Source organism: Pseudophryne corroboree, chromosome 7 (genome assembly GCF_028390025.1).
Source record: "Pseudophryne corroboree isolate aPseCor3 chromosome 7, aPseCor3.hap2, whole genome shotgun sequence".
Classification (NCBI taxonomy): Eukaryota; Metazoa; Chordata; class Amphibia; order Anura; family Myobatrachidae; genus Pseudophryne; species Pseudophryne corroboree.
In genome coordinates, this window is record NC_086450.1 from 25,563,638 (window position 1) to 25,588,612 (window position 24,975).

Consider the following 24,975-nt stretch of genomic DNA (forward strand, 5'->3'; position numbering starts at 1 on the left):
CATATTATTTCAGGAGATGAGTGCACTGATCTGTAGAGAGGCACTGACTTATCCCCTTATGTGACTGACAGTGAGGACAGGGCTGCATGTGACAGGGGCAGTGACATGATGTGAGGAGGAGGGGAATGGAGGCAGCAGGAAGCCACAGACTGAGAGTTATATAGTGGGAGGAGCAGGGTCCCCAGCAGCACAGAGTATATCAGGAGATGAGTGATGTGTCAGTGAGGACAGGGCTGCATGTGACAGGGGCAGTGACATGATGTGAGGAGGGGAATGGAGACAGCAGGAAGCCACAGACTGGGGGTTATATAGTGGGAGGAGCAGGGTCCCCAGCAGCACAGAGTATATCAGGAGATGAGTGATGTGTAAGTGAGGACAGGGCTGCATGTGACAGGGGCAGTGACATGCGAGGAGGGGAATGGAGGCAGCAGGATGTCACAGGCTGAGAGTTGTATAGTGGGAGGAGCAGGGTCCCTAGCAGCACAGAGTATATCAGGAGATGAGTGATGTGTCAGTGAGGACAGGGCTGCATGTGACAGGGGCAGTGACATGATGTGAGGAGGAGGGGAATGGAGGCAGCAGGAAGCCACAGGCTGAGAGTTGTATAGTGGGAGGAGCAGGGTCCCCAGCAGCACAGAGTATATCAGGAGATGAGTGATGTGTTAGTGAGGACAGGGCTGCATGTGACAGGGGCAGTGACATGATGTGAGGAGGTGAATGGAGGCAGCAGGAAGCCACAGACTGAGAGTTATATAGTGGGAGGAGCAGGGTGCACAGCAGCACAGAGTATATCAGGAGATGAGTGATGTGTCAGTGAGGACAGGGCTGCATGTGACAGGGGCAGTGACATGATGTGAGGAGGAGGGGAATGGAGGCAGCAGGAAGCGACAGACTGAGAGTTATATAGTGGGAGGAGCAGGGTCCCCAGCAGCACAGAGTATATCAGGAGATGAGTGATGTGTCAGTGAGGACAGGGCTGCATGTGACAGGGGCAGTGACATGTGAGGAGGGGAATGGAGGCAGCAGGAAGCCACAGGCTGAGAGCTGTATAGTGGGAGGAGCAGGGTCCCCAGCAGCACAGAGTATATCAGGAGATGAGTGATGTGTCAGTGAGGACAGGGCTGCATGTGACAGGGGCAGTGACATGATGTGAGGAGGGGAATGGAGACAGCAGGAAGCCACAGACTGGGGGTTATATAGTGGGAGGAGCAGGGTCCCCAGCAGCACAGAGTATATCAGGAGATGAGTGATGTGTAAGTGAGGACAGGGCTGCATGTGACAGGGGCAGTGACATGCGAGGAGGGGAATGGAGGCAGCAGGATGTCACAGGCTGAGAGTTGTATAGTGGGAGGAGCAGGGTCCCCAGCAGCACAGAGTATATCAGGAGATGAGTGATGTGTCAGTGAGGACAGGGCTGCATGTGACAGGGGCAGTGACATGTGAGGAGGGGAATGGAGGCAGCGGGAAGCCACAGACTGAGAGTTATACAGTGGGAGGAGCAGGGTCCCCAGCAGCACAGAGTATATCAGGAGATGAGGGATGTGTTAGTGAGGACAGGGCTGCATGTGACAGGGGCAGTGACATGATGTGAGGAGGTGAATGGAGGCAGCAGGAAGCCACAGATTGAGAGTTATATAGTGGGAGGAGCAGGGTGCACAGCAGCACAGAGTATATCAGGAGATGAGTGATGTGTCAGTGAGAACAGGGCTGCATGTGACAGGGGCAGTGACATGATGTGAGGAGGAGGGGAATGGAGGCAGCGGGAAGCCACAGACTGAGAGTTATACAGTGGGAGGAGCAGGGTCCCCAGCAGCACAGAGTATATCAGGAGATGAGGGATGTGTCAGTGAGGACAGGGCTGCATGTGACAGGGGCAGTGACATGATGTGAGTAGGGGAATGGAGGCAGCAGGAAGCCACAGACTGAGAGTTATATAGTGGGAGGAGCAGGGTGCACAGCAGCACAGAGTATATCAGGAGATGAGTGATGTGTCAGTGAGGACAGGGCTGCATGTGACAGGGGCAGTGACATGATGTGAGTAGGGGAATGGAGGCAGCAGGAAGCCACAGACTGAGAGTTATATAGTGGGAGGAGCAGGGTGCACAGCAGCACAGAGTATATCAGGAGATGAGTGATGTGTCAGTGAGGACAGGGCTGCATGTGACAGGGGCAGTGACATGATGTGAGGGGAATGGAGACAGCAGGAAGCCACATACTGAGAGTTATATAGTGGGAGGAGCAGTGTCCCCAGCAGCACAGAGTATATCAGGAGATGAGTGATGTGTCAGTGAGGACAGGGCTGCATGTGACAGGGGCGGTGACATGATGTGAGGGGAATGGAGACAGCAGGAAGCCACAGACTGAGAGTTATATAGTGGGAGGAGCAGTGTCCCCAGCAGCACAGAGTATATCAGGAGATGAGTGATGTGTTAGTGAGGACAGGGCTGCATGTGACAGGATTATGATGTGAGCACATCTGACTGTTATTGGAATTTTCTAAAGTGACGGATTAAAAAGACTGTAGGAGTTAAATTTACTAAGTGGTAGCTTTTGCTTTTAATATAATTGGCGGTTTATTATTATGAGTGAACCACCGCAAGAAGAGGCATCTTGCAGAAGTCACCGCTTAGAAAATAAACCCCTAGGTCTGTTGGTGTCCTGCTGACCACCACTCCCCTTCTAAACATCACAATTTTCTCTTATGTACATTAAATAAATATACCTCTACCTACACATGCACACTGACGTATATATACTGGAGTATGTGAGACACGACCCACAGAATATACCTCTTTTATAAAGTACTTGGTTTCCCATGGTGCCTCGGTCTCCGTCCGATGCCTCTCCTCTGCTCTCTGCCGTTCCTCTAGCGCCCTCTTGTGCTCTGTCGCCTTCTCGATATCTTTTGCAGTCAAGGCTTCTGTCACATGTGTCCACAGCCTCCTGGAGTCACCAGAAACAGGAGATTCCAATTACACTTACAGTAATACTAGCTATAGAGCAAGTGAGCGCACTGTGCTATATGAATCCTATATACCGCAGCCAGTGTATTACCAGGAAATGATATACCGTGTCTATATAGCACTAAACTCCCAGCAGCCCATCTGTCCCTTCCCCTGCTGATTCCCGACATGCACAGTGCAGCGCAGAGGGAGGAGCCTCTCTGTCCTGCGTCATCTCTCCGAAGTCTAATGCTTCACAGATCTCAGCGATTGTCGACATTGTACAAAATGTCAAATTATTTAGTGTAATAAAATACCCGAATAACATGGATGTGGTATATTTATTATACATTCCTGATGTCAATATGGTCCTAACGTCGACACTGATGAAATGTCAACATGGTTCCAATGCCGACAAAATGTCACTGGTGGTCCAGTAGTGAAGTATCTGGTCCGGAGGTCAGCTGGTACGACTTCTGGCGGTAAGTATCACTAAGTGTAACCTCCCCTCCCGTAGCCAAATCCTAACCCCCCCCCCCATGTGCCTAACCCTGACCCTCCCCCCATGTGCCTAACCCTGACCCTCCCCCCATGTGCCTAACCCTGACCCTCCCCCGTGAGCCTAACCCTGACCCTCCCGCCATGTGCCTAACCCTGACCCTCCCCCGTGAGCCTAACCCTGACCCTCCCCCGTGCGCCTGACCCTGACCCTCCCCCGTGCGCCTGACCCTCCCCCGTGCGCCTAACCCTGACCCTCCCCCCATGTGCCTAACCCTTACCCTCCCCCGTGTGCCTAACCCTGACCCTCCCCGTGTGTCTAACCCTGACCCTCCCCCGTGTGTCTTACCCTGACCCTCCCCCGTGTGTCTAACCCTGACCCTCCCCCGTGCGCCTAACCCTCCCCCGTGCGCCTAACCCTGACCCTCCCCCGTGTGCCTAACCCTGACCCACCCTGACCCTCCCCCGTGTGCCTAACCCTGACCCACCCTGACCCTCCCCCGTGTGCCCAACCCTGACCCTCCCCCGTGTGCCTAACCCTGACCCACCCTGACCCTCCCCCGTGTGCCCAACCCTGACCCTCCCCCGTGTGACTAACTCCGACCCTCCACCGTGCGCCTAACCCTGACCCTCCCCGTGTGCCTAACCCTGACCCTCCCCCATGTGCCTAACCATGACCCTCCCCCGTGCGCCTAACCCTGACCCTTCCCCCGTGTGCCTAGCCCTGACCCACCCCCCGTGTGCCTAGCCCTGACCCTTCCCCCGTGTGCCTAGCCCTGACCCTCCCCCGTGTGTCTAACCCTGACCCTCCCCCGTGTGTCTAACCCTGACCCTCCCCCGTGTGTCTAACCCTGACCCTCCCCCGTGCGCCTAACCCTCCCCCGTGCGCCTAACCCTGACCCTCCCCCGTGCGCCTAGCCCTGACCCTCCCCCGTGTGCCTAACCCTGACCCACCCTGACCCTCCCCCGTGTGCCTAACCCTGACCCACCCTGACCCTCCCCCGTGTGCCCAACCCTGACCCTCCCCCGTGTGACTAACTCCGACCCTCCCCCGTGTGCCTAACCCTGACCCACCCTGACCCTCCCCCATGTGCCCAACCCTGACCCTCCCCCGTGTGACTAACTCCGACCCTCCCCCGTGTGCCTAACCCTGACCCACCCCCGTGTGCCCAACCCTGACCCTCCCCCGTGTGACTAACTCCGACCCTCCACCGTGCGCCTAACCCTGACCCTCCCCCGTGCGCCTAGCCCTGACCCTCCCCCGTGCGCCTAACCCTGACCCTCCCCCGTGCGCCTAACCCTGACCCTCCCCGTGTGCCTAACCCTGACCCTCCCCCATGTGCCTAACCCTGACCCTCCCCCGTGTGCCTAACCCTGACCCTCCCCCATGTGCCTAACCCTGACCCTCCCCCGTGTGCCTAACCCTGACCCTCCCCCATGTGCCTAACCCTGACCCTCCCCCGTGTGCCTAACCCTGACCCACCCCCCGTGTGCCTAGCCCTGATCCTCCCCCGTGCAGCTTACACCTGACTCTCCCCCATGCAGCTTACCCCTGACCCTCCCCCATGTGTCTAACACTGACCCTCCCCCATGTATATAACCCTGACCCTCCCCCATGTATATAACCCTGACCCTTCCCCATGTATATAACCCTGACCCTTCCCCATGTATATAACCCTGACCCTTCCCCATGTATATAACCCTGAACCTCCCCCATGTATATAACCCTGACCCTCCCCCATGTATATAACCCTGAACCTCCCCCATGTATATAACCCTGAACCTCCCCCATGTATATAACCCTGAACCTCCCCCATGTATATAACCCTGAACCTCCCCCATGTATATAACCCTGACCCCTCCTCTGCTGGCCAGTGGAAAATATCCACATTCTGCACATAACCTCCTGTTAGACGACATGTTCAATATCAACATTTTGACAATGTCAACATAATAACTGTCTACACTACGAGTGTCAAAATTTTGCACACATCCCGTAACAACTGTTATAATGAGCTATGTATAATGGATATACTGGAACAGTCTATAACACAGGGAGATACTACATGACCCTCTTTATCTGGATCCCAGACTCTTATGGTCTGCACAACTGGCGGTTCTGGGGTACATAGGCACTCACCTGGACTCAAACAGCCCCTGCTTCTCTATGGGGCGCACCCTCTTCTTCGTGACTGGGAGCTTCGGCAGATCCACCGATCGCATCTCCCCACTGGTGTACGAGAACTCCAGCACGCTGTTCCACTCTCCCTGGATCTTACACACCAGCGTGTTGGTTGGGTTGTGTTTCACCTCGCCGGTCACCCTAGACAAATGCAGAAACCTCCCGTTATAAAGGGGATTATATTCTGAGCCAGAACACAAAATAAAAAACAGAAACACAAACCATGTTTTCTAGAAACTCCGGGGAATCCGTACACTGCAGATAAATGGGTGAAAAGAAAGTCTTCTGCCCATGACATGATAAAACGTCATCAGGGGCTGAACTATTGCATCCAGGACACTAGGACAATGGACCTAATTCAGCATGGATCGTTATTCTGAGAAATTGCAGTTGCCTGCAACTAGAAAGGCGCCACTGCGACAGGAAAAAAAACGCATCTGTGGCCGGAGACGCCCCAGCCACATGGATAATGGCAGCAGCAGCGCTAAAGAGGGTAACCCTCACCTGCCATGCCCCATTTAAATGGACAATGGGCACTTGGTGACATTTTAAAAAGGAACCCTTGGCTCTAGGCACCATGCACTATACATGACTAAATGTATGTTGAATAATGTGTCTTAATATGTTATATCGCTGCGCTATGCGCAGTTGAAGAATGATGGACTGCACGGTTATAGAACTGCAGGGACAGGGCACTTATGAGAAAAGTACAAGGTATTTTGCTTCTAAAAGGCCTTGACAATAGCTCGAGACACTTTTGCATAGAAAGTCGTATGTTAATTGTCCTAGCTCCAGCAGGGAATAGGTGACAATTGGCGGCTTCTGGTGGGCAAACATTTTCTTTGAGATACAAATTAAGGTTTGGGAAGAAGACTGTTTTTGATTTCAGCATCTCCTGTTGTGTGATAAGCCAACACTGGGTTTGCATGGAGATGTGAGAGAGACAGGAACATGTTAAGCACGTTGTGTTTTACGAATGCAAACTAGTGGCTTCGTTTAACAACAGTTTGATGTAAGATTTCCTAGGCTGCATTATGTAGGATGCAGATTCATGTTTAAATTACAAGAACTGTCTGTGTGTGGCAGGAAGGAGGAAATTGCTTTTTGCACTTATATCCTTTTAAAATGTAATTTATTCATATTTTGTAAGTTATCCTGATTGGATGGAAAGGACTCAGGGAGAAACTACCCACTGAGATGCATTGTGGTATAATTGTATAAAAAGAGGAGGCCTGTGAGCTTCAGAGTGTATTCTACCATTTTCATACTGCTGTAACATCTTGCTGTATGTTGCCCCTTGCAATAGGGAAGAGTTCTCTTTAGAACTATTGCAAATAAACATAATTTTCCTTAAGAAGACCGCTTCATCTTGTGACCTGCAGGGCGAAACCTAGCTCCGTTTTCTCTTACGTCCTAGAGGATGCTGGGGACTCCGTAAGGACCATGGGGTATAGACGGGCTCCGCAGGAGACATGGGCACTCTAAAGACTTTACATGGGTGTGCACTGGCTCCTCACTCTATGCCCCTCCTCCAGACCTCAGTTAGATCCTGTGCCCAGAGGAGACTGGATGCACTGCAGGGGAGCGTTCCTGAGTTTCTCTGAAAATACTTTTTGTTAGATTTTTTATTTTCAGGGAGCACTGCTGGCAACAGGCTCCCTGCATCATGGGACTGAGGGGAGAGAAGCAGACCTACTTAACTGATAGGCTCTGCTTCTTAGGCTACTGGACACCATTAGCTCCAGAGGGTCGGAACACAGCTGTTTTCCTCGCTGTTCGTCCCGGATCCGCGCCGCCGTCCTCATCACAGAGCCGGAAGATAGAAGCCGGGTGAGTATTAGAAGAAAGAAGACTTCACAGGCGGCAGAAGACTTCAGATCTTCAGTGAGGTACCGCGCAGCAGTAACGCTGCGCGCCATTGCTCCCACACTCACACACACAGAAGGCACTGTAAGGGTGCAGGGCGCAGGGGGGGGCGCCCTGGGCAGCAATAATAACTTCAAGGGACACTGGCTAGCATGTTAGATACTGCGGAGGCAGTATATTAGAAAACCCCCGCCAGTATTAAGAATTTGAGCGGGACCGAAGCCCGCCGTCGAGGGGGCGGAGCTTGATCCTCCAGAACTAACCAGCGCCATTTTCTCCACAGCACGCTGCAGAGAAGCTGCTCCCCGGACTCTCCCCTGCTGAGCAAGTACAGAGGGCAAAAATGAGGGGGGGGGAGGGCACATTTAATTGGCGCAGTAAGTGTATTATTTAGCTATAAAAGCGCTGTACAGACTGGGATTTTGTTCCAGTGGCGCTGGGTGTGTGCTGGCATACTCTCTCTCTGTCTCTCCAAAGGGCCTTATGGGGGGGCTGTCCCCATATTTGTATATCCCAGTGTGTGGGGGTGTCAGTACGTGTGTCGGCATGTCTGAAGCGGAAGGCTCGTCTAGGGAGGAGGCAGAGCAGATGATTGTGGTGTCTCCGTCGGCACCTGAATGGTTGGATATGTGGAATGTTTTAAATGCAAATGTGACTTTATTACATAAAAGATTGGACAAAACAGAGTCCAGGGAAATAGCAGGGAGTCAATCCATGGCTTTCACTGTGGCACAAGGCCCTTCGGGGTCTCATAAACGTCCCCTTTCCCAGGTAGTAGACACTGATACCGACAGGGATTCTGACTCCAGTGTCGACTATGATGATGCGAGGTTACACCCACGGGTGGCCAAGAGTATTCAATATATGATTATTGCAATAAAGGATGTTTTGCATATCACAGAAGACCCCTCGGTCCCTGACACGAGGGTCTGCATGTTTAAGGAAAAGAAACCTGAGGTAACGTTTCCCCCATCTCATGAGCTGAACGCATTATTTGAGAAAGCTTGGGAAACTCCAGACAAGAGACTGCAGATTCCCAAGAGAATTCTTATGGCGTATCCTTTCCCCGCACAGGACAGGTTACGGTGGGAATCCTCGCCCACGGTGGACAAGGCTTAGACGCGCTTGTCCAAAAAGGTGGTGCTACCGTCTCCGGACACGGCAGCCCTCAAGGATCCTGTTGATTGCAGACAGGAAACTACCTTGAAATCGATTTATACACATACGGGTGCCTTGCTCAGACCGGCAGTAGCATCGGCATGGGTGGGTAGCGCAATAGCAGCATGGGCAGATAACTTGTCATCTGACATTGACACCCTAGATAAGGATAGCATTTTATTGACCTTGGGTCACATAAAAGACGCAGCGTTATATATGAGAGAGGCTGCGAGAGACATTGGGCTGTTGGGTTCAAGAGCCAATGCCATGGCAATTTCTGCTAGACGGTCCCTGTGGACCCGCCAATGGACAGGTGATGCCGATTCAAAGAGACATATGAAAACTTTACCTTACAAGGGTGAGGTTTTATTTGGGGAGGGCCTCGCGGACCTGGTTTCCACAGCTACCGCGGGTAAGTCTTCTTTTTTGCCTTATGTTCCCCCACAGCAAAAGAAAACACCTCAATATCAGATGCAGTCCTTTCGGTCGCATAAGTCCAGATGGGGTCGGGGCTCTTCATTCCTCGCCAGAGGTAAGGGTAGAGGGAAAAGAACGCCTGCTACGGCAAGTTCCCAGGAACAAAAGTCCTCCCCGGCTTCTACAAAATCCACCGCATGACGCTGGGGCTCCACTGAGAGAGTCTGTGCCGATGGGGGCACGTCTTTGACTCCTCAGCCAGGGCTTCTCCCCCAGAGAGGGAAATAGTTTCAGCTGCCATACAAAAGCTGTGTCAACAGCAAGTGATCAAAGTTCCCCTAATGCAACAGGGGAAAGGGTACTATTCAACCCTATTTGTGGTCCCGAAGCCGGATGGCTCGGTCAGACCCATTCTGAATCTAAAATCCCTGAACCTGTATTTGAAAAAGTTCAAATTCAAGATGGAATCTCTCCGGGCAGTGATCTCCAGCCTGGAAGAGGGGGGATTTTATGGTATCACTAGACATAAAGGATGCATACCTTCATGTCCCCATTTATCCCCCTCATCAGGCGTACCTGAGATTCGCTGTACAGGACTGTCATTACCAGTTTCAGACATTGCCGTTTGGGCTTTCCACGGCCCCGAGGATTTTCACCAAGGTAATGGCGGAAATGATGGTGCTCTTGCGCAGGCAAGGAGTCACAATTATCCCATACTTGGACGATCTCCTGATAAAAGAGAGATCAATTGCTGAAAAGCGTGTCGCTCTCCCTGAGAGTGCTGCAGCAACACGGCTGGATCCTAAATCTACCAAAGTCGCAGTTGATTCCAACGACTCGGCTATCATTTTTAGATATGATTCTGGACACGGGAAAAGAGGGTTTTTCTCCCAACGGAAAAAGCCCAGGAACTCCAGAATATGGTCAGAGACCTGCCAAAACCAAATAGAGTGTCAGTTCATCAATGCACTCGAGTACTGGGAAAAATGGTGGCGGCCTACGAGGCCATCCCCTTCGACAGGTTCCATGCGAGGACGTTTCAGTGGGACCTTCTGGAAAAGTGGTCGGGGTCCAATCTACAAATACATCAGAAAATAAGCCTGTCCCCCAGGGCCAGGGGGTCTCTCCTGTGGTGGCTTCAGAGTGCTCACCTTCTAGAGGGCCGCAGATTCGGCATTTAAGACTGGGTTCTAGTGACCACGGACGCGAGCCTCCGAGGATGGGGAGCAGTCACACAAGAAGAAATTTTCAGGGACTATGGTCAAGCCAGGAGGCTTGTCTACACATCAACGTGCTGGAATTAAAAGCCATATACCATGGCCTAAGACAAGCGGAGAATCTTCTTCGCAACCTACCCGTTCTGATTGAATCAGACAACGTCACAGCCGTGGCTCATGTAAACCGCCAGGGCGGGACAAGGAGCAGGGTGGCAATGGCGGAAGCCACCAGGATTCTTCACTGGGCGGAAAATCACGTAAGCGCTCTGTTAGCAGTCTTCATTCCGGGAGTGGACAACTGGGAAGCAGACTTCCTCAGCAGACACGATCTCCATCCGGGAGAGTGGGGTCTTCATCAAGAAGTTTTTGCAGAGATAACAAGTCGTTGGGGACTTCCTCAAATAGACATGATGGCATCACGCCTCAACAAGAAGCTTCGGATGTATTGTTCCAGGTCAAGGGACCCTCAGGCAGTAGCGGTGGACGCCCTGGTGACACCATGGGTGTTTCAGTCGGTCTATGTGTTCCCTCCTCTTCCGCTCATCTCAAAAATATTGAGAATCATACGACGAAAAAGAGTACAGACAATACTCATTGTCCCGGATTGGCCTCGAAGGGCCTGGTATTCAGATCTTCAGGAAATGCTCACAGAAGATCCATGGCCTCTTCCTCCCAGGGAGGACCTGTTGCAGCAGGGGCCCTGCGTGTTCCAAGACTTACCGCGGTTACATTTGACGGCATGGCGGTTGAACACCAAATCCTAGCTAGGAAAGGTATTCCGGGGGAAGTCATCCATACTCTGATAAAAGCTAGGAAGGAGGTGACGGCGAAACATTATCACCGTATTTGGAGGAAATGTGTGTCTTGGTGTGAAGCCAAGAATGCTCCTACGGAAGATTTCCACCTGGGCCGTTTTCTCCACTTTCTACAGACAGGAGTGGATATGGGCCTAAAGTTAAGGTACAGATTTCGGCCCTATCAATATTCTTTCAGAAGGAATTGGCTTCTCTCCCAGAAGTCCAGACTTTTGTAAAGGGAGGGCTGCACATCCAGCCTCCTTTTGTGCCCCCAGTGGCACCATGGGACCTTAACGTGGTTTTACAGTTCCTTAAATCACACTGGTTTGAACCTCTTCAAACGGTTATATTAAAATTTCTCACTTGGAAAGTGGTCATGTTGCTGGCCTTGGCATCTGCAAGGCGGGTGTCCGAATTGGCGGCTTTGTCTCACAAGAGCCCCTATCTGATTTTCCATGTGGATCGAGCAGAGTTGAGAACTCGTCCTCAATTTCTACCTAAGGTGGTTTCGTCGTTTCATATGAACCAACCTATTGTGGTGCCTGTGGCTACGGGTGACTTGGAGGATTCCAAGTCCCTTGATGTGGTCAGGGCCTTAAAAATTTATGTAGCCAGGACGGCTCGAGATCGGAAAACAGAGACACTGTTTGTCCTGTATGCGGCCAACAAAGTTGGCGCTCCTGCTTCTAAGCAGACTATTGCTCGCTGGATCTGTAACACGATTCAGCAGGCTCATTCTACGGCTGGATTGCCGTTACCTAATTCGGTAAAGGCCCATTCCACTAGGAAGGTGGGCTCTTCCTGGGCGGCTGCCCGAGGCGTCTCGGCTTTACAGCTTTGCCGAGCAGCTACTTGGACGGGTTCAAACACTTTAGCAAAATTCTACAAGTTTGATACCCTGGCTGAGGAGGACCTCATGTTTGCTCAATCGGTGCTCCAGAGTCATCCGCACTCTCCCGTCCGGTCTGGAGCTTTGGTATAATCCCCATGGTCCTTACGGAGTCCCCAGCATCCTCTAGGACGTCAGAGAAAATAAGATTTTAAACCTACCAGTAAATCTTTTTCTCCTAGTCCGTAGAGGATGCTGGGCGCCGTCCCAGTGCGGACTAATTTCTGCAAGGCTTGTATATAGTTGTTGCTACCATAAGGGTTATGTTACAGTTTAGATCAGTCTTTGGCTGATGCTGTGTTGTTCATACTGTTAACTGGTTTCGTATATTCCATGTTGTACGGTGTGGATGGTGTGGGCTGGTATGTATCTTGCCCTTAGATTAACAAAAATCCTTTCCTCGTACTGTCCGTCTCCTCTGGGCACAGTTCTTTAACTGAGGTCTGGAGGAGGGGCATAGAGGGAGGAGCCAGTGCACACCCATCTAAAGTCTTTACAGTGCCCATGTCTCCTGCGGAGCCCGTCTATACCCCATGGTCCTTACGGAGTCCCCAGCATCCTCTACGGACTAGGAGACAAAGATTTACCGGTAGGTTTAAAATCTTATTTTCCGGATGTCCAGTGTGTAACCAGCGTTTCCAAGCTCCGCCTTCCGCCAGCTACCGGCAGAGGCCTAGTCAAGCGACTAGTGGGGATTCATCAGCACCACAAAGCTGTGGTAAGGCGGCGTGTCGACGCATACAGAGCAGAAGCGTGGTTCCAAACGCCACGGCAGGTTAGGAGTATGGTGGTGGCAGCGTAAACCCGCCCACTGCACAGTGGGTGGAGTCAGTAACAGGCAATTACTGACAGTAAGCGGGAATCCCCTATGAGGCCAGGTCTCGTGTGACCTAAACATCCATTCTGTGTACGGAGGACGGGACGCGAAAGCGGTGAGGGCTTTCGTACGGGACCATCCGGTCACAGCCCCGTGCAAGTTTGCGAATCCATTGCAGATCGCTAGCTGCTCGCACATGCATACGCAATTTCCGGAACATCGAAGAAACTTTGCAGTCTGTGCAAATGTGACTAGGTCTTAAGGTCCCCATACATTAGGACGATAATGCCCGATTTCGGCCTGATATATCGGATGAAATCGGGCATTTTGGAGGCGTTTCCGATCCGATGCGCGTTCCCGTGAGCATCGGATCGGATCCTCCAGATTGAATATGCTGCACATTCAGTCTGCTCTGACCCCGCAGGCGTGGCTGGGATCGCCCAGGATACATCGTATGCAAAAGGACAGCATACGATGGTATCTTGGGCAATCCTGCCCCCCGGGAGGCTGGCGGGGTGATCGCCCGCCACATGTCAGACGGACATGTCGCGGCAGTGTATGGCGCCGTTGAGGCTGCCTTTTTTCAGACACAGCAAGAAAACTACAGATTTCAACCCAGAAACTCAGAGTTCCTGTCAGCCAAACGGCGGCTGCACTGCAATTACGATCTATACGCATTTTCTGTCGCTACTACCCCTTGTACGTGCGCAATGCCAACACTTCACAGTCGCTCAATAATCGCTCAATTAGTGATTTCTCTGAATAGCGCTCCATGCTGAACTAGGCCCTATGTACTGTGTGGTTGCGTGGGCGTTTCCTCCGGGCTTTGCCACCTGTGATATAATCCAGTATCCTCAGATTTGACACCAGAGGATCCACAGGATGCAGCAATATGAGGCCTTGTTACCAGCACACAACCTATCACACCCGTCTGATACGTAGCTGAATGAAATCTCTCTGCTTTACACCTCGGCAGCGGTTTACGCTAAATACCGTACACAGCGCAGTACAATACAAAAGCTTTTCCGACTACTATAAACAAACAGAAAGTGAACTGGGAAGACGCCGTGGCTCGTGAGATGAAAACCGAGAAAGCATTAAGAGACATTACGGCTGTGAGAGTGGGTAGCCAAACGCGTCGCAGGACAGGACGCAAGGGAGACTGTATTACGCATCTAGATACAGTACAGGTGAGGGGATCTCGGGTTCTGACGAGCATTCGGTAATACACGACACTCACCTGTGCAACTTGCCTCCGTAGAAGGGTTTGGTGTGAAAGGTGATGGCTGCGGAGTAACCAGACTTGGCGCAGTTCACGTTTACCTTTCCCCCCAGTTCCACCCAGGGCACGGTGAGGATGGAGCGGGCGTACGCACAGGGTAAGGTGAAGGAATATTCCTCATCGTGCTCCAAGAGATACAGGACACCTGGGAAGAGAACAGTGAGGATCGGTCACTCAGAACGTTGGGTGTAGGAGGTGACACCAGCACTATTATAGCTAGAGGCGCAGCTGTAGCTGGAAGAGGGTCCAGCTCTGTCCCCGGGAACTCTGAGCCTTTTACATACAATTACTACAAGGGAACATGAAGGAACACACACAACATATAGAGCAAGGAGTGAAGCGGATGGCGTCAGTCTGACACTTTAGAGAGACTCCGAGGTCCAGGAGCCACCTTCGGTGTTTGTTGGGGTAACTGGCTGAGAGGTTTCAGCTACCATACATAAGTTTTGTTTTAGGGGTATCTTATATGTAAAATATGGAGAATCCTACACGTGCCTTCCCGGCTGAGGCACAAAAAAACACTGAGGTACCTTGGGAGTATGGAGGGGGGATGAGGGTTACTAAATTAACTACTTAAATGTGCCTATCCCTGCTAACGCCCCGTCCATATCCCAAGAGTACTCCAGTGAACCCTAGTGGATGAAAAAGAAATTATATAGGTTTCTCGTTATTATCTGCAGACTAATACATTATTATCACTCACCTTCTCCAACCATCGTCACGCCAATGGACATCCCCATGAACTTGCTCTTTGTCCACACGTGTGTATTGACGCACATCCTTCTCTCTGGACACTCTGCGTAGAACCCAGAGACGGGAGGGTGGTGAGAAACCTGCTCGGCCACAAACCTGACCGAATAGAAGTCCTTTTCCTTTGTTCCGTCCTCTTCTTGAGGCGACGTGTGATCCTGAGAGTCTATTAGTGGCTCCGAAGGTTTTGGGGTTTGGATGGAATCCTTAGGGACCTGCCAGGAGCAATGAAAGGATTCCCCGATGATGGGGTTGTACGGCTTCTTGGCCAAAGCACCTTTGCGTCCTTCATGGAAAGAGGTGAGATAGTACTCCACGAATCTCACCATCCGCTCCTCTGGGGTGAGCCCCCCACTGATGGACAGGAAAAGGTCTGGGTGGGACAGGAAGTCAGCATACATCTCCAGCAGCGAACGCTTTTCCAGAATGAAGGTGGGAAGAACAACCTGACATGGAGAAAACCAAGGTCTACGTCTAGCAATTGCCATTGTAAAACTCCAAACAAACAGCTGTGACCTAAGCAACAGGTAACCGCACAGTGACAGCGGATGGAGGGGGGGCATCTCTCAGCTACAGGTAACCGCACAGTGACAGCGGATGGAGGAGGAGGCATCTCCCAGCTACAGGTAACCGCACAGTGACAGCGGATGGAGGAGGAGGCATCTCCCAGCTACAGGTAACCGCACAGTGACAGCGGATGGAGGAGGAGGCATCTCTCAGCTACAGGTAACCGCACAGTGACAGCGGATGGAGGAGGAGGGGGCATCTCTCAGCTACAGGTAACCGCACAGTGACAGCGGATGGAGGAGGGGGCATCTCTCAGCTACAGGTAACCGCACAGTGACAGCGGATGGAGGAGGAGGGGGCATCTCTCAGCTACAGGTAACCGCACAGTGACAGCGGATGGAGGAGGGGGCATCTCTCAGCTACAGGTAACCGCACAGTGATAGTGGATGGAGGAGGAGGGGGCATCTCTCAGCTACAGGTAACCGCACAGTGATAGTGGATGGAGGAGGAGGGGGATCTCTCAGCTACAGGTAACCGCACAGTGACAGCGGATGGAGGAGGAGGGGGCATCTCTCAGCTACAGGTAACCGCACAGTGACAGTGGATGGAGGAGGAGGGGGCATCTCTCAGCTACAGGTAACCGCACAGTGACCGCGGATGGAGGAGGAGGAGGCATCTCTCAGCTACAGGTAACCGCACAGTGACAGCGGATGGAGGAGGAGGAGGCATCTCTCAGCTACAGGTAACCGCACAGTGACAGCGGATGGAGGAGGAGGCATCTCTCAGCTACAGGTATCCGCACAGTGACAGCGGATGGAGGAGGAGGCATCTCTCAGCTACAGGTAACCGCACAGTGACAGCGGATGGAGGAGGAGGAGGAGGCATCTCTCAGCTACAGGTATCCGCACAGTGACAGCGGATGGAGGAGGAGGAGGAGGCATCTCTCAGCTACAGGTAACCGCACAGTGACAGCGGATGGAGGAGGAGGAGGAGGCATCTCTCAGCTACAGGTATCCGCACAGTGACAGCGGATGGAGGAGGGGGCATCTCTCAGCTACAGGTAACCGCACAGTGACAGCGGATGGAGGAGGAGGCATCTCTCAGCTACAGGTAACCGCACAGTGACAGCAGATGGAGGAGGAGGCATCTCTCAGCTACAGGTAACCGCACAGTGATAGCGGATGGAGGAGGAGGCGGCATCTCTCAGCTACAGGTAACCGCACAGTGACAGCGGATGGAGGAGGAGGGGGCATCTCTCAGCTACAGGTAACCGCACAGTGACAGCGGATGGAGGAGGGGGCATCTCTCAGCTACAGGTAACCGCACAGTGACAGCGGATGGAGGAGGAGGAGGCATCTCTCAGCTACAGGTAACCGCACAGTGACAGCGGAAGGAGGAGGAGGAGGCATCTCCCAGCTACAGGTAACCGCACAGTGACAGCGGATGGAGGAGGAGGAGGAGGCATCTCCCAGCTACAGGTAACCGCACAGTGACAGCGGATGGAGGAGGAGGAGGCATCTCTCAGCTACAGGTAACCGCACAGTGACAGCGGATGGAGGAGGAGGGGGCATCTCTCAGCTACAGGTAACCGCACAGTGACAGCGGATGGAGGAGGGGGCATCTCTCAGCTACAGGTAAACGCACAGTGACAGCGGATGGAGGAGGAGGCATCTCTCAGCTACAGGTAACCGCACAGTGACAGCGGATGGAGGAGGAGGAGGCATCTCTCAGCTACAGGTAACCGCACAGTGACAGCGGAAGGAGGAGGAGGAGGCATCTCCCAGCTACAGGTAACCGCACAGTGACAGCGGATGGAGGAGGAGGAGGCATCTCTCAGCTACAGGTAACCTCACAGTGACAGCGGATGGAGGAGGAGGCATCTCTCAGCTACAGGTAACCGCACAGTGACAGCTGATGGAGGAGAGGGCATCTCTCAGCTACAGGTAACCTCACAGTGACAGCGGATGGAGGAGGAGGCATCTCTCAGCTACATGTAACCGCACAGTGACAGCGGATGGAGGAGGAGGAGGCATCTCTCAGCTACAGGTAACCGCACAGTGACAGCGGATGGAGGAGGAGGAGGCATCTCTCAGCTACAGGTAACCGCACAGTGACAGCGGATGGAGGAGGAGGAGGCATCTCTCAGCTACAGGTAACCGCACAGTGACAGCGGATGGAGGAGGAGGCATCTCTCAGCTACAGGTAACCGCACAGTGACAGCGGAGGAGGCATCTCCCAGCTACAGGTAACCGCACAGTGACAGCGGATGGAGGAGGAGGAGGCATCTCTCAGCTACAGGTAACCGCACAGTGACAGCGGATGGAGGAGGAGGCATCTCTCAGCTACAGGTAACCGCACAGTGACAGCGGATAGAGGAGGAGGCATCTCCCAGCTACAGGTAACCGCACAGTGATAGCGGATGGAGGAGGAGGAGGCATCTCTCAGCTACAGGTAACCGCACAGTGACAGCGGATGGAGGAGGAGGGGGATCTCTCAGCTACAGGTAACCGCACAGTGACAGCGGATGGAGGAGGAGGCATCTCTCAGCTACAGGTAACCGCACAGTGACAGCGGATGGAGGAGGAGGAGGCATCTCTCAGCTACAGGTAACCGCACAGTGACAGCGGATGGAGGAGGAGGCATCTCTCAGCTACAGGTAACCGCACAGTGACAGCGGATGGAGGAGGAGGCATCTCTCAGCTACAGGTAACCGCACAGTGACAGCGGATGGAGGAGGAGGCATCGCTCAGCTACAAGTAACCGCACAGTGACAGCGGATGGAGGAGGAGGGGGCATCTCTCAGCTACAGGTAACCGCACAGTGACAGCGGATGGAGGAGGAGGAGGCATCTCTCAGCTACAGGTAACCGCACAGTGACAGTGGATGGAGGAGGAGGCATCTCTCAGCTACAGGTAACCGCACAGTGACAGCGGATGGAGGAGGAGGAGGCATCTCTCAGCTACAGGTAACCGCACAGTGACAGCGGATGGAGGAGGAGGCATCTCTCAGCTACAGGTAACCGCACAGTGACAGCGGATGGAGGAGGAGGCATCTCTCAGCTACAGGTAACCGCACAGTGACAGCGGATGGAGGAGGAGGCATCTCTCAGCTACAGGTAACCGCACAGTGACAGCGGATGGAGGAGGGGGCATCTCTCAGCTACAGGTAACCGCACAGGGACAGCGGATGGAGGAGGAGGAGGCATCTCTCAGCTACAGGTAACCGCACAGTGACAGCGGATGGAGGAGGAGGGGGCATCTCTCAGCTACAGGTAACCGCACAGTGACAGCGGATGGAGGAGGAGGGGGCATCTCTCAGCTACAGGTAACCGCACAGTGACAGCGGATGGAGGAGGAGGCATCTCTCAGCTACAGGTAACCGCACAGTGACAGCGGATGGAGGAGGAGGCATCTCTCAGCTACAGGTAACCGCACAGTGACAGCGGATGGAGGAGGAGGCATCTCTCAGCTACAGGTAACCGCACAGTGACAGCGGATGGAGGAGGAGGAGGCATCTCTCAGCTACAGGTAACCGCACAGTGACAGCGGATGGAGGAGGAGCCATCTCTCAGCTACAGGTAACCGCACAGTGACAGCGGATGGAGGAGGAGGGGCATCTCTCAGCTACAGGTAACCGCACAGTGACAGCGGATGGAGGAGGAGGAGGCATCTCTCAGCTACAGGTAACCGCACAGTGACAGCGGATGGAGGAGGAGCCATCTCTCAGCTACAGGTAACCGCACAGTGACAGCGGATGGAGGAGGAGGAGGCATCTCTCAGCTACAGGTAACCGCACAGTGACAGCGGATGGAGGAGGAGGGGGCATCTCTCAGCTACAGGTAACCGCACAGTGACAGCGGATGGAGGAGGGGGCATCTCTCAGCTACAGGTAACCGCACAGTGACAGCGGATGGAGGAGGAGGAGGCATCTCTCAGCTACAGGTAACCGCACAGTGACAGCGGATGGAGGAGGAGGAGGCATCTCTCAGCTACAGGTAACCGCACAGTGACAGCGGATGGAGGAGGAGGCATCTCTCAGCTACAGGTAACCGCACAGTGACAGCGGATGGAGGAGGAGGGGGATCTCTCAGCTACAGGTAATCGCACAGTGACAGCGGATGGAGGAGGAGGCATCTCTCAGCTACAGGTAACCGCACAGTGACAGCGGATGGAGGAGGAGGCATCTCTCAGCTACAGGTAACCGCACAGTGACGGTGGATGGAGGAGGAGGAGGCATCTCTCAGCTACAGGTAACCGCACAGTGACAGCGGATAGAGGAGGAGGGGGCATCTCTCAGCTACAGGTAACCGCACAGTGACAGCGGATGGAGGAGGAGGCATCTCTCAGCTACAGGTAACCGCACAGTGACAGCGGATGGAGGAGGAGGCATCTCTCAGCTACAGGTAACCGCACAGTGACAGCGGATAGAGGAGGAGGAGGGGGCATCTCTCAGCTACAGGTAACCGCACAGTGACAGCGGATGGAGGAGGAGGCATCTCTCAGCTACAGGTAACCGCACAGTGACAGCGGATGGAGGAGGAGGCATCTCTCAGCTACAGGTAACCGCACAGTGACAGCGGATGGAGGAGGAGGAGGCATCTCTCAGCTACAGGTAACCGCACAGTGACAGCGGATGGAGGAGGAGGAGGCATCTCTCAGCTACAGGTAACCGCACAGTGACAGCGGATGGAGGAGGAGGAGGGGGCATCTCTCAGCTACAGGTAACCGCACAGTGACAGCGGATGGAGGAGGAGGAGGGGGCATCTCTCAGCTACAGGTAACCGCACAGTGACAGCGGATGGAGGAGGAGGGGGCATCTCCCAGCTACAGGTAACCGCACAGTGACAGCGGATGGAGGAGGAGGCATCTCTCAGCTACAGGTAACCGCACAGTGACAGCGGATGGAGGAGGAGGAGGCATCTCTCAGCTACAGGTAACCGCACAGTGACAGCGGATGGAGGAGGGGGCATCTCTCAGCTACAGGTAACCGCACAGTGACAGCGGATGGAGGAGGAGGCATCTCTCAGCTACAGGTAACCGCACAGTGACAGCGGATGGAGGAGGGGGCATCTCTCAGCTACAGGTAACCGCACAGTGACAGTGGATGGAGGAGGAGGAGGCATCTCTCAGCTACAGGTAACCGCACAGTGACAGCGGATGGAGGAGGGGGCATCTCTCAGCTACAGGTAACCGCACAGTGACAGCGGATGCAGGAGGGGGATCTCTCAGCTACAGGTAACCGCACAGTGACAGCAGATGGAGGAGGGGGCATCTCTCAGCTACAGGTAACCGCACAGTGACAGCGGATGGAGGAGGGGGCATCTCTCAGCTACAGGTAACCGCACAGTGACAGCGGATGGAGGAGGAGGCATCGCTCAGCTACAGGTAACCGCACAGTGACAGCGGATGGAGGAGGAGGGGGCATCTCTCAGCTACAGGTAACCGCACAGTGACAGCGGATGGAGGAGGAGGCATCTCTCAGCTACAGGTAACCGCACAGTGACAGCGGATGGAGGAGGAGGGGGCATCTCTCAGCTACAGGTAACCGCACAGTGACAGCAGATGGAGGAGGAGGCATCTCTCAGCTACAGGTAACCGCACAGTGACAGCGGATGGAGGAGGAGGCATCTCTCAGCTACAGGTAACCGCACAGTGACAGCGGATGGAGGAGGAGGCATCGCTCAGCTACAGGTAACCGCACAGTGACAGCGGATGGAGGAGGGGGCATCTCTCAGCTACAGGTAACCGCACAGTGACAGTGGATGGAGGAGGAGGAGGCATCTCTCAGCTACAGGTAACCGCACAGTGACAGCGGATGGAGGAGGGGGCATCTCTCAGCTACAGGTAACCGCACAGTGACAGCGGATGCAGGAGGGGGATCTCTCAGCTACAGGTAACCGCACAGTGACAGCAGATGGAGGAGGGGGCATCTCTCAGCTACAGGTAACCGCACAGTGACAGCGGATGGAGGAGGGGGCATCTCTCAGCTACAGGTAACCGCACAGTGACAGCGGATGGAGGAGGAGGCATCGCTCAGCTACAGGTAACCGCACAGTGACAGCGGATGGAGGAGGAGGGGGCATCTCTCAGCTACAGGTAACCGCACAGTGACAGCGGATGGAGGAGGAGGCATCTCTCAGCTACAGGTAACCGCACAGTGACAGCGGATGGAGGAGGAGGGGGCATCTCTCAGCTACAGGTAACCGCACAGTGACAGCAGATGGAGGAGGAGGCATCTCTCAGCTACAGGTAACCGCACAGTGACAGCGGATGGAGGAGGAGGCATCTCTCAGCTACAGGTAACCGCACAGTGACAGCGGATGGAGGAGGAGGCATCGCTCAGCTACAGGTAACCGCACAGTGACAGCAGATGGAGGAGGAGGCCTCTCTCAGCTACAGGTAACCGCACAGTGACAGCGGATGGAGGAGGAGGAGGCATCTCTCAGCTACAGGTAACCGCACAGTGACAGCGGATGGAGGAGGAGGGGGCATCTCTCAGCTACAGGTAACCGCACAGTGACAGCGGATGGAGGAGGAGGAGGCATCTCTCAGCTACAGGTAACCGCACAGTGACAGCGGATGGAGGAGGAGGCATCTCTCAGCTACAGGTAACCGCACAGTGACAGCGGATGGAGGAGGAGGAGGCATCTCCCAGCTACAGGTAACCGCACAGTGACAGCGGATGGAGGAGGCGGCATCTCTCAGCTACAGGTAACCGCACAGTGACAGCTGATGGAGGAGGGGGCATCTCTCAGCTACAGGTAACCGCACAGTGACAGCGGATGGAGGAGGAGCCATCTCTCAGCTACAGGTAACCGCACAGTGACAGCGGATGGAGGAGGAGGGGGCATCTCTCAGCTACAGGTAACCGCACAGTGACAGCGGATGGAGGAGGAGGCATCTCTCAGCTACAGGTAACCGCACAGTGACAGCGGATGGAGGAGGAGGGGGCATCTCTCAGCTACAGGTAACCGCACAGTGACAGCGGATGGAGGAGGAGGCATCGCTCAGCTACAGGTAACCGCACAGTGACAGCGGATGGAGGAGGAGGAGGCATCTCTCAGCTACAGGTAACCGCACAGTGACAGCGGATGGAGGAGGAGGGGGCATCTCTCAGCTACAGGTAACCGCAGTGACAGCGGATGGAGGAGGAGGAGGCATCTCTCAGCTACAGGTAACCGCACAGTGACAGCGGATGGAGGAGGAGGGGGCATCTCTCAGCTACAGGTAACCGCACAGTGACAGCAGATGGAGGAGGAGGCATCTCTCAGCTACAGGTAACCGCACAGTGACAGCTGATGGAGGAGGAGGCATCTCTCAGCTACAGGTAACCGCACAGTGACAGCGGATGGAGGAGGGGGCATCTCTCAGCTACAGGTAACCGCACAGTGACAGCGGATGGAGGAGGAGGAGGCATCTCTCAGCTACAGGTAACCGCACAGTGACAGCGGATGGAGGAGGAGGAGGCATCTCTCAGCTACAGGTAACCGCACAGTGACAGCGGATGGAGGAGGGGGCATCTCTCAGCTACAGGTTACCGCACAGGGATAGCGGATGGAGGAGGAGGAGGCATCTCTCAGCTACAGGTAACCGCACAGTGACAGCGGATGGAGGAGGAGGAGGGGGTATCTCTCAGCTACAGGTAACCGCACAGTGACAGTGGATGGAGGAGGAGGAGGCATCTCTCAGCTACAGGTAACCGCACAGTGACAGCGGATGGAGGAGGAGGCATCTCTCAGCTACAGGTAACCGCACAGTGACAGCGGATGGAGGAGGAGGCATCTCTCAGCTACAGGTAACCGCACAGTGACAGCGGATGGAGGAGGAGGGGGATCTCTCAGTTACAGGTAACCGCACAGTGACAGCGGATGGAGGAGGAGGCATCTCTCAGCTACAGGTAACCGCACAGTGACAGCGGATGGAGGAGGAGGGGGATCTCTCAGTTACAGGTAACCGCACAGAGACAGCGGATGGAGGAGGGGGCATCTCTCAGCTACAGGTAACCGCACAGTGACAGCGGATGGAGGAGGAGGCATCTCTCAGCTACAGGTAACCGCACAGTGACAGCGGATGGAGGAGGAGGTATCTCTCAGCTACAGGTAACCGCACAGTGACAGCGGATGGAGGAGGAGGGGGTCTCTCTCAGCTACAGGTAACCGCACAGTGACAGCGGATGGAGGAGGAGGCATCTCTCAGCTACAGGTAACCGCACAGTGACAGCGGATAGAGGAGGAGGCATCGCTCAGCTACAGGTAACCGCACAGTGACAGCGGATGGAGGAGGAGGAGGCATCTCTCAGCTACAGGTAACCGCACAGTGACAGCGGATGGGAGGAGGAGGAGGCATCTCTCAGCTACAGGTAACCGCACAGTGACAGCAGATGGAGGAGGAGGCATCTCTCAGCTACAGGTAACCGCACAGTGACAGCGGATGGAGGAGGAGGGGGCATCTCTCAGCTACAGGTAACCGCACAGTGACAGTGGATGGAGGAGGAGGCATCTCTCAGCTACAGGTAACCGCACAGTGACAGCGGATGGAGGAGGAGGAGGCATCTCTCAGCTACAGGTAACCGCACAGTGACAGCGGATGGAGGAGGAGGGGGATCTCTCAGTTACAGGTAACCGCACAGTGACAGCGGATGGAGGAGGAGGGGGATCTCTCAGCTACAGGTAACCGCACGGTGACAGCGGATGGAGGAGGAGGAGGCATCTCTCAGTTACAGGTAACCGCACAGTGACAGCGGATGGAGGAGGAGGCATCTCTCAGCTACAGGTAACGGCACAGTGACAGCGGATGGAGGAGGAGGCATCTCTCAGCTACAGGTAACCGCACAGTGACAGCAGATGGAGGAGGAGGGGGCATCTCTCAGCTACAGGTAACCGCACAGTGACAGCGGATAGAGGAGGAGGGGGCATCTCTCAGCTACAGGTAACCGCACAGTGACAGCGGATGGAGGAGGAGGAGGGGGCATATCTCAGCTACAGGTAACCGCACAGGGACAGCGGATGGAGGAGGAGGGGGCATCTCTCAGCTACAGGTAACCGCACAGGGACAGCGGATGGAGGAGGAGGAGGGGGTATCTCTCAGCTACAGGTAACCGCACAGTGACAGCGGATGGAGGAGGAGGCATCTCTCAGCTACAGGTAACCGCACAGTGACAGTGGATGGAGGAGGAGGAGGCATCTCTCAGCTACAGGTAACCGCACAGTGACAGCGGATGGAGGAGGAGGCATCTCTCAGCTACAGGTAACCGCACAGTGACAGCAGATGGAGGAGGAGGGGGCATCTCTCAGCTACAGGTAACCGCACAGTGACAGCGGATAGAGGAGGAGGGGGCATCTCTCAGCTACAGGTAACCGCACAGTGACAGCGGATGGAGGAGGAGGAGGGGGCATCTCTCAGCTACAGGTAACCGCACAGGGACAGCGGATGGAGGAGGAGGAGGGGGCATCTCTCAGCTACAGGTAACCACACAGGGACAGCGGATGGAGGAGGAGGAGGGGGTATCTCTCAGCTACAGGTAACCGCACAGTGACAGCGGATGGAGGAGGAGGCATCTCTCAGCTACAGGTAACCGCACAGTGACAGTGGATGGAGGAGGAGGAGGCATCTCTCAGCTACAGGTAACCGCACAGTGACAGCGGATGGAGGAGG

General features: G+C 54.5%; 1 protein-coding gene across 1 annotated transcript in view; it reads right to left on the reverse strand.

Moving 5' to 3' along the window:
* The window catches only part of OSBPL11 (oxysterol binding protein like 11), an 87,536-nt gene that overhangs the window by 1,548 nt on the left and 61,013 nt on the right, over positions 1 to 24,975 (reverse strand). The window contains exons 9-12 of the mRNA XM_063932782.1: positions 14,769 to 15,261; positions 14,024 to 14,210; positions 5,581 to 5,763; positions 2,790 to 2,943 (exon numbers count right to left, since the gene is read on the reverse strand). Coding sequence (XP_063788852.1) covers positions 2,790 to 2,943; positions 5,581 to 5,763; positions 14,024 to 14,210; positions 14,769 to 15,261 — 1,017 coding nt within the window. The remainder of the gene's footprint in view (positions 1 to 2,789; positions 2,944 to 5,580; positions 5,764 to 14,023; positions 14,211 to 14,768; positions 15,262 to 24,975) is intronic.